General features: G+C 35.1%; 1 protein-coding gene across 1 annotated transcript in view; it reads left to right on the plus strand.

Annotated features, from left to right (window-relative positions):
• Positions 1 to 4,288: 4,288 nt before the first annotated feature.
• The window catches only part of LOC307104464 (transmembrane protease serine 11G-like), a 44,135-nt gene continuing 33,766 nt past the window's right edge, over positions 4,289 to 14,657 (plus strand). The window contains exon 1 of the mRNA XM_079779360.1: positions 4,289 to 4,389. Within this exon, the coding sequence (XP_079635486.1) occupies positions 4,379 to 4,389 (11 nt within the window). The 5' untranslated portion in view covers positions 4,289 to 4,378. The remainder of the gene's footprint in view (positions 4,390 to 14,657) is intronic.

Below are 14,657 nucleotides of genomic sequence, written 5' to 3' on the forward strand. Positions count from 1 at the left end.
GAAAATTAAATGCCTAGGATTGCCTTCCAAATGGTTTTAATAACTGCCCTTTGCTGTATTCAAAACAAGTACCTTTGCTTATTCTCAAGCTTGTATCTTCCTGTAGAATTTGGGGTAAGCAACTCTGGCCCAGCAGGGGGATAATGTTTTAAATCCACTTGTGTTTGTCCTACAAGTGACAATCTTTAGGGAATGAGGATTAGGAGGTTGAATGAACAGTCTGAGGTGCACCATGAACAAAAGTGGAGAGGAGAAATAAATAGAATCTAAATGTTAAAAAGAAGTCATTGGAAAGACAAATATTAAGCCACAGCTACTTGACAAAAGTTTCATAAAATATAGCTGGACCACAGAATAAAAATAATTGTTTTAAGTAAAGGAAATGGATGATTGATTTATCTCCATTAAAAACAAACAAACAAACAACAGGAACATCATAATTAATACTTTTTCAGAAAGCGAGGGCACACAATTGTATCAACACAATTATTTTATCTTCCAATCCTTGTATATATTCATGCATATATTTTATAAAGTTGACATAATTACATATATAAAACTATGTATTTCTTTATCTGAGATTACCTAAGATTTTTTTCAATAACTATGTGTTTTATATAACCATAATTTTTAATGACTACCTTTGACTTGATACATCAAATAGTTAGGCTACATAGACTGTGACCAGAACACTAGGCTAACCTGATATCAACTAAATTTTATACCAGGGTCATAAACCATAAAGTATGGCACATCCCTTCCATGCTCCCTGAATCCTCTAGAACCTCACAAAATAAAAAAAACCCTGTTATCACCTATACTTCCCTGAGCTTTACTTCTTTCCCACAGTGACTATGGCTTCTTCTCCTCATACTGCTTTTTGTCTTCCCTATTGGTTTAACATCTCTCTACTACCTCTTTCTCAGCTGGTTCCACTGAATCCTCCTTGCCTCTTTTAATTCAAATGTTCCTATGCCCTCAATCTCTTCGCAGAATGCTCCCTCACCATCTTACTAAAGTCTGGATATCCAGATCTAAAACACACCTTCATTGTAGCCCTCTCAAGTGATTGCTCTTTCTCCCTGGTTCTAATATTGAGTCAGAATTCTTCTAACTCTTAAATAAAAGATCCCAAATACGTGTGTAATCTCCCAACAATTACTGTTGCACACTAGTATAAAATATGTACTATTTTAGTACAAAGGCTAATGCCTGTAGCTAAACCACACATTGCCCCTCCTAATTACTGTCAATCTCTTGATCACTCCCCACATTTATTAAGGTACTAGTCACTTGCTCAAAATAGACCACTCTACCTAACTTTATCTTCATTGTGGTCAATTTCAACATCTAAGTGGATGAATCACACCTAACTTCAATTCTTTGAACTCATAAATGCAAATGACTTAAACTTCTATTCCACTCCCAACATCTCCAATCTAGACTGTTGAAAGAACGTCAAAATGATCTTTCTTCTATAATCTTGATGCCCTCTGGTCCATTCTCTTGAACTTGTTTCAAATAACTCTAATTTATTTACCTCTTACAAAAGAGATACTTAATCTAGAGTCCACCAGGAAAAATATTCATCTTTATTTTCACTAACTTTTGAAAGAAATCTACTGTTTTATTACATTATAAAATAGGCAGAAAAAGATCCAGTAACATAAGCTGTATAACTGACTTTGTGATCAAGAGAAATCATAGATATTTTTATTTTATTTAAAAGCTACATATGTATCAAAATATATTTATACTTACCACAACTTTGAAATTATGTAATTAGTTTCATTGCTATATGATGTTACCTAATGTTAATAGAGAATCATACTTATTACTAAACCACAAATTTAAAAAGTATTTTTATGCCTATATTGCCATATGTTGATTTCTGTATATTTCTACATATTCTGTTTTATGAATTAAAAAACATTATTATAGAAGGAGCCTGTAGTCTTTACCAGAGAGCCACAGATGGCCATGATCATGACACACACACATACACAAATCAAGAATCTTTGACCTTTAGGTTAAAGACAAAAATCTATTTTCTTGATGTACAAAAATTTTGATGATTATCCTCTCCCTACTTCCATTTTAATTTCCTGCCTTGGGTTCTTTCCTTTTGCCATTATTCATTTTAGCTTTTAAAGTATTTCTAGCACTCTAAACACACTGAGAAGTCTCATGCACAAAAGGATCCTGTTGCGTAGAAGCTCTTCTCTCCTTTTCACTTCAGCAAGTTAGCTTTTTTAAAAAAATGGTATATTTTTTATTGATTTCAGAGAGGAGGGGCGAGAGAGAGATAGAGAAACATCAATGATAAGGGAGACTCATTGATTGGCTGCCTCCTGTGTGCCCCACACTGGGTTTTGAGCATGCAACCAGGGCATGTGCCCTGACTGGGAATCGAATTGTGACTTCCTGGTTCATAGGTTGACGCTCAACCACTAAGCCACTCTGACTAGGTGCAAATTTGCTTTTTGAAACTGTTGTACCAACTGACCCTATCTCCAGAGTATGTAAATGTTGAATTTTACTAAAATCTACTAACATATTAAACATATAGTTTTAAAATAGAAAACAATACTTTATTTTAGTATTGTAGTAGTCAGAACTCTAAAATTCTAAATGTCTGCCTTTTTTGCACTGTGAATACGTTGAGATATCATACTCATTATCATGTTACATTACATGGCAAAAGAAACTTTGTAGATATGATTAAGATTATTCATTAGTTGACTTTTGAGTTAATAAAAAAGATTCTGCAGGTGGGTCTAATCTAATTCTTTAGATGTAGAGTCCTTTATGTAGAAGTAGAGCATTTTCTCTTTCTGGCAGCAGAAAAGTCAGAGATTCTAAGAGTGAGAGGATGTACTATTATTGGCTTGAAAATGAAGGGAACCGTGTGCCAAGGAATGCAGGTAGCCTTTGGAAGCCAAGGTCAGCCGAGCCTGACAGCAACCAAGAAACAGGACCGTAGGCTTTCTGCAATAGCCTGAATGAGGTGGGAAGTGATTCCTCACCACAGCTTCCAGATAGGAACCCCGATGAGTCCACACCTTGCTCTCAGCTTTTGAGACACTGAACAGAGAACAAAGTTGAGCTCACCCAGATTTCTGACCTACAAAGTAAAAACAGATCATTCAAGGCTGTTGTTTTAAGTTTGTCATAATTTGTTATACATGAATAGAAAATTGACAAAAGTATGTCATTTTTATTTATTAGCAAATTTGAACATTTTTCATATGTCCATTTATTCATTGTAATTATATGTTCCAGTTTTGGCAAAAAACTGTTTTTTTTCTTTCAAAACAAAAGAGGGACTGAATCTGAATATGAACATTGATGGTCAAATCGACTGAAAGTCAAGTATTGAATGCAAAGTATTTGCAGAGTTCTGGTATGTGCATTTAGTAAAAGACATCACAGTTTCTGGCCATCACAGTTTCACTATCTAACATGAGAAATGGGTCTACAAACCTAAAAGTAAGCAAAACTAAAACTATATTCCTGCTTGAAGGGAAAGCATGGGTTGTTTAGATAGTGTGAAAGCTGGGACATTAAAGGGAAACATCCTGGAGGAATTATCTTTAGAATCTATGTACCCTGTGTAGACAGAGTCTGATTAAATGACTTGAATCTTACACTGAGGTGGACTTGGAATTGAGAACTGTGCTATAAAGAAGGGAAATGATACTTTAGGCATGTGGGCAAAGACACAATGGGAAGAAAAGGATTGGATTGACAGAAAACTCAAGCTCAGAGAAGGTAGACATGACTATGACTACAAAGGGGAACACATGGAGAGGAGACAATCAGCAGTAAATTTACAATGGCAGCTGGCACAAATATATTTTAATTTTCCCTCCTTCAATCCAGATTCCCCTTTAGAGTAGATGCAAATGAACTACTGAGCTAGACGTGATGATTACATGTATCATTGCACAAAGAAAGGCAAGTTGAGGGTGTCAAATGTTCTAGAAAAGTCCTAATGTTGCCTCTGAAAGAGATGAATGGCAGGGTCTGAAGACCAGGCTTGTCCTGACTCAAAGAGTGCCACCTCTGGAAAGCCAAGCACAAAACCATGCAAAGTATTCAAGGGTGTTGCTTAGGTTTTGAATACGGTACTCTTTCTCCACTTAATTAGCCAGAACCAGGAAATTTTTCCTGCAATAAAGACAAGTGATTCTTCACCTCAAACCATAGTATTGGTTAAAGTTTACCCATCCCAACTTGTCAAACTTGTTTATTTTAAATCCTTAAGCATTCTTTCTTTAGTCAGCGTACAGGTCTGAAAGAATGCCAGGATGCTATTCATTTGACGAGAAATCACAAAGCAGCACGGAGGTGGAGGAGTTTGCATTCTCAACAGTGTATGATGTATCAGTAAGTTTAACTTTATTTCATGTTTGAAAAGATTCATTTCAGATCGTGGTTTCCAATTCAGGCAATTATTCTGAATTGGAAATTTAAAGGTGTTTTTTTTTTTCTTCCTACTGTTGTTGGAGAAAATAATAATATAGATTTGCTAATACTGTTTATTTCAGGAAACCATGCTAACAATTTAATATTTAGGATTAAAAGGTTTAATGGGTTGGATTTTAATTGAAAAGTTTAATGTAAAAATAAGATCATCACAGAGAAGGAGGAAAAACGGAGAGCCTAAGGTACAATACTATAAATTTGTAGCAGTGGAAGGATGGGGCATGGAAGAAAGTGTCTTCTCACTCTCAGTTCAGAGTTTAGGATATATAATAGTATTTTTTAATCTTCCCAAATTATGCATTTCATTGATTCATTGAAAATAAAGGAAACACACAAATTGTGTAAGAAATATTGTATCTTAACCCCTATTTTAAAATTAATAAGTACAAGTAAAACTCCAAAAAATAAATACAAAATATAATGTTCTTTGAGATATTCTTTGTCTCTTAAAATAAAATTTTTGTAAACAATAGAAGAACAATTGGTACATCAGAATGCAAAAGTGAGAAGCAAATCAGTATCATAAAAATTTTGTATTTTAGTAGACTTGGATGTCTATAGAAATGAAAGTGACATAAAGGTAGAGAAATAGAAAAATAGCCTGAAATAAAAATCTGGGGAAAGCAAAAGACCTACATCTGGGAATAGTCCAAGAAACCATTTAGGTCTCTTTATTCCTATTACTTTCTATTTTCAAGATTTTCAAAATTGTCCCCTCCGGGTCTGAAATACCTAAAAAGTCTACAGTTCCATTCCATATCAAGATAAATCAGTATGATTACTTTATAATTTTTTGCTCTGGTTTTCCTTAGCTTTGTAGCTTAGAGGGATAGTAAGGGGTGAGAGTGGAGGGATGGGAGGGAAGGTGTTGTTGAAAAACAATCCCTACTTTTCCTATTGATAATTGATGTCTGAGGTAATTAAGTCAGAGGGTTTTCTCCATTTGAAACACACAAATGAAATTTTATTAGTTTTTGTCCACTGGAGGTAATGTGAAGAAAATATACTTTACTCTTTGTTGTACATACCAGTATCTAGTAGAATGCTTGGCAAAAGCATATTAACTGAACCATTTAATTGTTCTTCAAATATATTTGGTACCAACTAATTTCCAGCTAACAACTCATTCATTTGATTTAACTGGATTTCATGTCACCTTTAAAGCCTTTTTTTACACTGAAGTAGTTTGTTTATTTTTCTAGTAAGCCACTCTGTCTTTAGAGATCATTATATAAACAGGTATAAATATATTTATAACATTTAGTCCTTGTTTTCTTTCCAAAAAATGGGTAACCATGTAATAGATTGTTTGGATTATTTTATTCCTACAATGAGATTCTGAATAATTTTAAATTTCTCTTTACCTCACACAAAAATATTAGCCTTTTTATCGAGATATAACTGATGCATAACATTACATTAGTTTCAGGTGTACAGCATAATGCTTCAGTATCTATAATAATAAAAGCATAATATACTAATTAGACCGGATATCCTTCTGGACATCCTTCTGGAAGAAGCCGGGGGCTGCGAGGGAAACCCAGGTCCCGGGTGCCAGAGGGAAGCCGGTGCTGGCAGCCAGGGGAAGGAAGACCTACTCTTGCACGAATTTCGTGCATCGGGCCTCTAGTTTGTATATATTGTGAAATGATCACCACAGAAAGTCTAGTTAACATCTGTCACCAAACATAGTAACAAATTCTTTTTCTTGTGATAGGAACTACTCTCTTAGCAATTTTCAAATGTACAATACATTTAGTTACTATAGACACCATGCTGTATATTACATCCCCATGACATTTATTTAATTACTAGGGGCCCAGTGCACGAATTTGTGCACCTTGAAAGGAACTGCGGGCCGCGAGGCTGTGTTGGGTACAGGGGCAGGTCTCGGCCCATCCTCTGCATCCCTGCCTGGCTTCTCCTGCCATGGCCCCTGATCCCCTCTCTGCCAGCAGCCCCGCCACCTCCGCTCCATGCCGGCCCTGCTCGCATCCACTGACAGCACAGAGCTGACAGTGCCGGCCCTGCTCGCATCCACTGACAGCACAGAGCGATTGGGCCAGCGCTGCCAGCGGGTGTGAACAGTGGCTGTTGCCCTGATCGCACCTCAGGAGCATGAGGAGGTGGAGAAGCCCTCAGGGATGATCGGGGCCGGCAGCCACCGCTCACACCCGCTGATAGCACTAAGTGATCAGGGCCGGAACCAGGTACCAGCAGCGGGTGCCAGAAGGGCTGGCGCCAGCAGCAGGTGTGAACACCAGGCAGGTTCGCGGTGCGTGAGAACAAAGAATTTTCAGTAACCACCAGAGGCTTGCCCCGATGACAGCGACCAGTGCCCACCTTGGTCTGGTGCCCCCACTCACCTGCTCCACCATCCTTCCACAGCCAACACCCACCATATTCTGCGCTCTGCCGCTTGCTGCCAATGCCCACATGTTCCGCACATACCACCTGGTGGTCAGTGCACATCATAGTGACCGGTTGTTCAGTTGTTCAGTTGTTCCACCATTTGGTCTATTTGCATGTTAGGGCTTTATATATATAGATTGAAAGTTCGTACCTTTTGACCACCTTCATCCATTTTGCCCAACAACCCACCCCAGCTCTGACACCACATAGAGTCTTTTTCATGTAGTAATACCCATTAGTGAATTTTAACTTATTTCCCACGTTGACAGTTAAAACAAGTTTGAGATTCATAATAATAGGCATAAAAGGACCCTGTCAAGTGAAAAAATAAATAAAGAATAAAATAAATATTCAATTAAAATAAGTCATTAGGGTCTAACGATTTTAATTTGTAAACCAAACTTGTCATTTAAATGAGAGGCCATACTCATTTTCTGTAATAGAGCTTTAGGCTCTTGGAGTTCAGCACTGACAATGTAGGACTAGGCACAAAAAAATAAAGACAGATGGCCCTTAAAAAGAGTATCTCTGAAATAGCATAATTCCAAGTTTAAAAATGCAATGTAAGCTTTATCAGAACATATATACACATATTATGCATATATACAAATATACATATATACATATACACATTCATATTCTATCATATATTTTTAAAAAATAAGATTATCAAGATACAGACATATCTGTTTTATATATAGCTAAGTATTTTTATAGGAAAATGTTATGATACATTATCTTTAATTTAAAACTGTTCTTTTTTATTTTTCAATATTGGTAAATTTGTAAACAACACATTAATAATGAACATCCTTCTGGCTAATTTTTACACACATTCAAAATTCTAAAATTCTTTCTTTAGAATAAATTATCTTCTACACTTTCACAATTTCTGGAATGCCATCTCATGATTAACAAAATACTCTGTATCCTAAACTTCTTTTTCCTGAATATTTCCTATATACCTAGAAAATTAAAATACAGCTATTTTTTTCTCAGAAGATAGCATTTTTACAGCCCTATTATGGAAGATTTAGTCTTTGCCCTCTCACTTCCTAATGCCACTTCAGACCATTACTCTCCACACCTTTGTAAATTGCTTTGTTCCTTTGAGGCTCAAACAATTCTGCTCTCTACCCTCTTTTCTTCCTCATCACTGTCCTATGGACCCATGATTATGCCATGATTTATTAAAGACTGACACTGCTTCCCTATCTCTTTCTGTAATCCAAGTCCTAGGTTTACCCTAGGTAGTATCAGTGCCCAGGTGGTTGATTTTCAACATCCTACTCATCTATTTCCTTGATCTTCTCATCTCTATAATTCTCTCCAAATATTACTTTCATGTCCACACCTTAGACTTTGTCATAACTCGAAATTACTCTCTCTGAATCATAACTTTAGATAACTAACACTATTCTAACCTTCCTTCTTACATACTCAGTTGTTTTTAATGCATCATTAAAAAAATCATTAGCTCCACTCTATGAATTCTTCATATCCATCAGTTGTCATCTCCATCAAACACACACACACACACACACTCACTCACTCATCTTTGTTTCTTTTATGATTCTTAATTTCAACAATTTTTTGAATTTTGTCTTAAACTCCACTAAATTTTTTTAGCCCTTATTTCTTTCATCATTCATACCTGAATAAATTCTAAAGAGAATACAGCTGTCTGAACAATGACTCCCCTCTTCCCAGACCACTGAAGAATGCTACAGAAAAGCTCTCAAATGTGCTGGAAGTGCCAGTTCATTTGAGCTCTCAACTCTTACCACTATTCCTACTATGTCATCTTAGTTAATATTCCAATTTTTCACAATGATTATTTTCAACTTCTCTAGCCTCCTCAAAGTTCCAAGTTCTCACCGTGTGTCCTTTCCTGTTTCAACTACTTCAAAGAGATAAAGTGATTGATCAATTAGATAACAATTCATTCAACTTCCTGACAATGAACCAACAAACCTACCTATATCCATTCATGCTCTTTAGAGGATTCCTACAGTTTATCCAAGTTCTCTAATCTATTATGTTGAACTATATGAAAATGGTTCCACTTTTGACCTACACAAATGTCAATTTCATACCTGCAAACATAATAGTTTAGAATCCATGAACTTTCAGATATGCTCTCAACCTAATCCTCCTCTCAACCCCAGGACTTCTACTGGCTAGTCTATACTATTATAAGTATACTCAAAATTGTCCCATTCACAAGAAAATAAAATCCTCCATTAACCCCATATGCCTTGATGACTTGTCTCTCTCTTTCTATCCATAGTTGATATCCACTGTCCCATCTCCTCACTTACAATTTTCCTTCAAATCAACTGACATTTGGTTTATAACTCCACTACTCTGTTTCTTTTCCTTTCATGGTCACCAATAATTCGCTATTGCTTAATCCATTGGGTATTCTAAATTTTTATTATATTTGATTTCTCAATAGCATGTAACACTCTGTATCAATTCTTCTTTGAATACCCTTTATTCGTTGTTATCATATCACAGTTACTTTCCTTATTCCCTCCTTATTTTCTTAATGTGGTTTCCAGGATTCTTCATTCTTTGTCAATATCCTAAATCTTAGATTTATTTAGAGTTCTCTGAGTTTTCCCCCTACCTATTACTTCAATTAAAAAATTCTTGAGCATCTATCATATTCCAGGTACTAAAAATACAGTGATGCATTTCACACAGGACTTAACATTTTTAAATGAAAAAGTAAAATTGTTAGATTATAATGAATGCAGATGTAATGACTTTGTATTTATGCTGATAAATTAACTCTTCCTTTTCATATTTGTAAATATATAACTTACAATTTGCCCCTTGACTTTTGCTTTTGAAAACTAGATCAACAGAAGATTTTATGCTAACTTAATTTTTTCTCTTTCTTTTATTTAAGTAGTCCAATTTAGTGTTTCCCTTGATGATTTCTGCCTCTGTATGCCATTTTTAGGAATAGATATTTCATTCATAAGTATAATAGCAAAGAGTAAATATAAGCCATGATCATGTGTAACTGATTTTTTAATCTCATAGCTCTAAGATTTTACAAGCAAAGACAATAAAACAGTAAAAAATATATAATTTATTTAAATAAGGCAGTTTTTATAAGGAGAGTTCTCCTCATCATGTGGAATTTAAGTAGTACACTTAATGTTTTGAGTTTTTTGACTAGTATTGACCTAGTACAATACTTAAATGTCCCTGTAGGAATAAGTAATGTGTCATAATTATCTTATTTTATAGACTTATAAAAGAGTAGTTTGTAGCCTAAAATTACAATTGGCCAATCCATCTATAATAAATCTTGTTTCACAAAATTCACAGCTCAAGCTATATCATATTTCACAGTTTATCAGTAATCTAAAAGTAAATTCCTTCTATATTTTCTTGGTATTGACATATTACTGAGTTAGAATGCAATCATGATCCTTAGATTTGGTGAATGAACTAGAAAGAGAATTTCAGGCTCATACATAGAGGACATAGTGAGTGAATACTGAGAATACTTCTTATGCCAACCAACTATCTAAATAACAATGAGACGAGCTCCAAGTTATTTCATTTCAACAACATCAAAAGAGGTACTAATTACTACCAACAAAAAGACTTGTAACTGGGCACATGGTAGAGGAATAAAGGAAGCAAGATCGCTGGTAAGGGGAAGAAAAAGAACAATGATCGGTAACAAATATAATTCAATTTAAATTGAATGAAGGTTAAGCGCAGGTGTAAACAATGCACTTTGGCAGCATTACCTAAAAGGCCAGTACTTGTGCTGCTGGTGATATATGAGATGACTTTAGGTAGGATTTACAAGAAAATAAAGCAACTATATCAAACTCAGTATTTGGTGAACATTCTTGCTTAGGGATTGGCTATATTAAAAATGATTCTATTTTACAAATTTAAGGGAATTGATTTAGAGGTATTAGTGCTTGTTGCAAAATTATGATGATTGCAACTGAAATTTGGAAAACACTGTAACAACTCAATGAAAGAACAATTAATTTTAAGCAGGATAGAAAATGAACATTTTAAATAGAGCATTTGGATGAGACCTTATAGTATAATGAACCCCTACTATACATTTTTAGAAGTAGGAAAGTAGGAGAGGGCAATTCTAGACTTGGATTATTAGACTAACAAAGTAGAATGCCTTCTTACTTAATGTAAGAGGTGTTTTGTTTTGTTTTTGACCAGGTTGACATTCTCAAGAAAAACACAAAATTACAAGTCATTATTTAGAAAACAAATGCTTATTTGTGGGTTTATTAGAGAAGGGTAATATATATGCTTCAGTAGGTATAAAATATATCACAAACAAGGCAGGGTGAAATTTTATGAATAATTTTATTTTTAAATTTTATTGTTGTTATTGTTTTTTACAATTACAACAATTAAATATTGTTTTGATAGTAACTATATGCATTTGCCAATCCTTTCAAGTTTACACAAATGAAATCTTCTAGAATTATTTTTTAAAATCTTTATTGTTGAAAGTATTACATAGGTCCCCCTTTTATAATTCTTGCAATTCAAACTCAAATAGTGACTCTCTGGCAAAATACCCAAGCCCTCTCTAAAAACATTCAATTTTATGAAAAATTAATAAATTAAAATTCAAATTAGCTCAATAATTTTATTACAAAATAGAGTAGTTTAGAACAAACACTGTGAAAGAAGCACTGGGTTTGAGGTTAGAACAAACTAACTTTGAATCAATATTCCTCCAGTTAATACATATGTGTCATTCGCTTATTTTTACCTCTGTACTGAGATAAACACCATGAAAACTATAAAAGATTCCAAATGTAAAAGGTAATCATTGCTAGTGGGCCCAATGGAGAAGAGAGTTTAGTATATTAAAGTAGGATTTGGTCATGACCCTTGTGCCAGAGGCACTTGTGTAACAAATGACCAGTTGATTTTCTAGGGGTTCATTATATTTCTTTGACTTGAGTTCCTAGTCAGATTCTTAAAAACAGACACAATAGAATGATTTATTGTGTCCCATTTATAAGTGAATTAACTCTCCTCACTAAAGGGTTTTAAGTCTCTCCAAGAGGAATAATCATTTTCTGGCCACCACCTCTTTTTGGGGTGCCCAGTCCAGACAGCTGGTGATCTCACCATTTTAAGACTCATACACCAGGTGACCCAGGCATGCCTCTCCCATATGGTCTGCTGGGAAGCTCCACTGTAAGGCTTTGGTTTCCAAAGTTACTCTACAAAGTACTAGAAGCTCTTAATTGCTGCCATGTACTGCTCTTATGAGTCTTGGGGTTCTTCCAGACCTCTGGATCTTGGTTGAGAGTAAAATTATTTCTTAGTGCAATTCTTCTCAGCAAAATGTATCTCCCTGTTTCCAAGCTTCTATTTCTCTACCATATCTCATTGGTCATTGTTGTGCTATAATTTTGGATTAGATCCTATGTTCTACAGTGGAAATGTTCACAAATAGAAAAGAGGGAACTTAGGTGGGCTCAAGTAATTAGTACTTTTAAGTTCTTAGGGTAATCATTTTAGTCTCAGTTGAAAAATGGACATAATATTTACCATATGAACCTTACAGAAATGTTGAGTGTTATAGGGTATATTAAAGCTCTTTAAGAACTATAAAGTGCTATCTAAATAAAAACTATTATCATCATTAGTATTGTTAGGATGACCTATGTTTCACCCTTATACCCTTACACCCCACCCTTTGCTTTCCAAACCTGTTTGGAATAAGGTGGGGCAAGCTTGAGTAAAGTACCACTCCCTATTTTTTAGGGGCCCTAAGACTCCCTAAAAGCACTCTCATGAGGCTCTGATTATACTGTGCAAATTTATCAAACACAGACATAAAGAACTCCCAACAATTAAGATAGCTCATCAGATATGTATAAATACCACATATATTTAACTGAGGTCATAGGGTTACTCTCTGGCAGGTATTTTGCCACTGAAATGTGAGGGTGAGTAATAGAAAACTGGGAACAAGAAAGCTATCTGGACAGAGATCCCTTGGTTCCCATGTAGACAGGAATCTCCAAAATGAGTGTGATCTCTACATAGTGATGGAATTGCCTTGGTCAGAGCAGTTATTAATTGTACAGACTTTTCAAACCATATAATTTTATTTAGTAGGGTCAGCCAGTCACAGCCACTCTTTAATCAAGCCTGATTACAATTGCTAACATTGAGGAGCACTTACTATCTCTTTTAGTTCTCATAATATCTCTGTGGGAGTCATCTGCATTTTACAGAATAATAAAATCAGCTCTAATAAATGAGGCAAGGTCACATGATAGTGAGTATAGAGGCACAATATCTAAAAAGAACCCAGTCGCTTTTCACCATACATGCAACCTTTCTTCAGAGAACTGGTGAGGTTTCTGTGATCAAAGCAAACTCTTAAGAAAAAAGTAACGTGAGTGAAATATTGCTTATTTTCTGTTCAAGACTATGTGAGCTTGCAGGATTGGCTAGAAGAAGTGGAATATCATAAAAATGCACAACTAGTCTATTACTGCATTGTCTTTATATACTTTCCTAAGAGCCTTACCCATAATAGTGTACAATACATACATTAGATGCAAGCCAATAATAAAATATTAGGCAACTCTCGGGTTCTTTCTTGTTCATGAGACAGCAACATAGTGAACTTTCTTAATATTTGATAGATCACATACAGACCAGTTTATACAGATGAGTGATATACTGAAAAACCCATCTTGGCAATTAAGAGAAAGTGGCAATTTTCCTTTTAATTATTAAAATAATTGTCTAAATTCTTTACTTCCTCTTTTCCAAGTGAGTCTAAAAAATTGTAGGAGGATAAGACAAGAACCCAGTGTTTTTACTCCCTACCCTATAACCCCTTAAATTTTATTGTCTTTGCAGAAAACAATTGTCAGTTCAATGAATTAACAAGAATGTATTGCCCATTTTGGGCCAAGCAGTCTTTTAAGTGTTACTGTTGTAAAAAGAAGAAAGGCAGAGAACATGGGCACAGAAACAAGCCATAAAAAAGGCAGATGGGGTGGCAGATGATTTAGTGGGAGCTTGTGGATGCTCTCTTCTGATTATTTCTATTTTCTCAGTAAAATGGAATCAAGGTCATTAGCTGAGGATGAGGTTGAAAGAGGAGTTATTGGAGATTTGAGAATAAAATATATGAAATAGTTGTTTATTTCTCACAATAGGAGAAAGAGAGAGTAATAATTAGTATGATGACCAGAAAGCACTGAGGGCCAACATACGATTAATGGTCCTACATTTAAAATGAGATTCATCAGCACAGTTGATCATTTTTTCCCAGCCACAGTTGTATAATCACAAAGTATCTAGAAAGTTTTATTTGGAGTTTTACTACATGATTATGACTGAGAGAGAATTATAGGAATGAGGGTATTTGGCAGGGGATGAGTATAATGAGGGACCATGGGATTTATCCTGGGTAAGTGAGCACTACCAACATGAGGATGATGGGAGACAGTGAAACAATTATAAATGCCAGTGGGATTGAAGTCAGGGTACAAAGGCAGTGAGTTGGAAAGATAAGTGGTGGTAGTTGAAGAGTTGGATGATTAACATTTAGATTATGGAGAAATTGAAGCTGTTGAGAATAACAGTATAGAGAACATGAGTATGAGAGTGGGCAGCTGAAGTAGAGAGAAGAACAAGGTCATTGGCACAAACAATGAAGACAGGAAATAGAATAGACAAAATACAACAGAATAGACAGCAACAAA

Source organism: Cnephaeus nilssonii (assembly GCF_951640355.1).
Source record: "Cnephaeus nilssonii genome assembly, chromosome: 1".
NCBI classification, from domain to species: Eukaryota; Metazoa; Chordata; class Mammalia; order Chiroptera; family Vespertilionidae; genus Cnephaeus; species Cnephaeus nilssonii.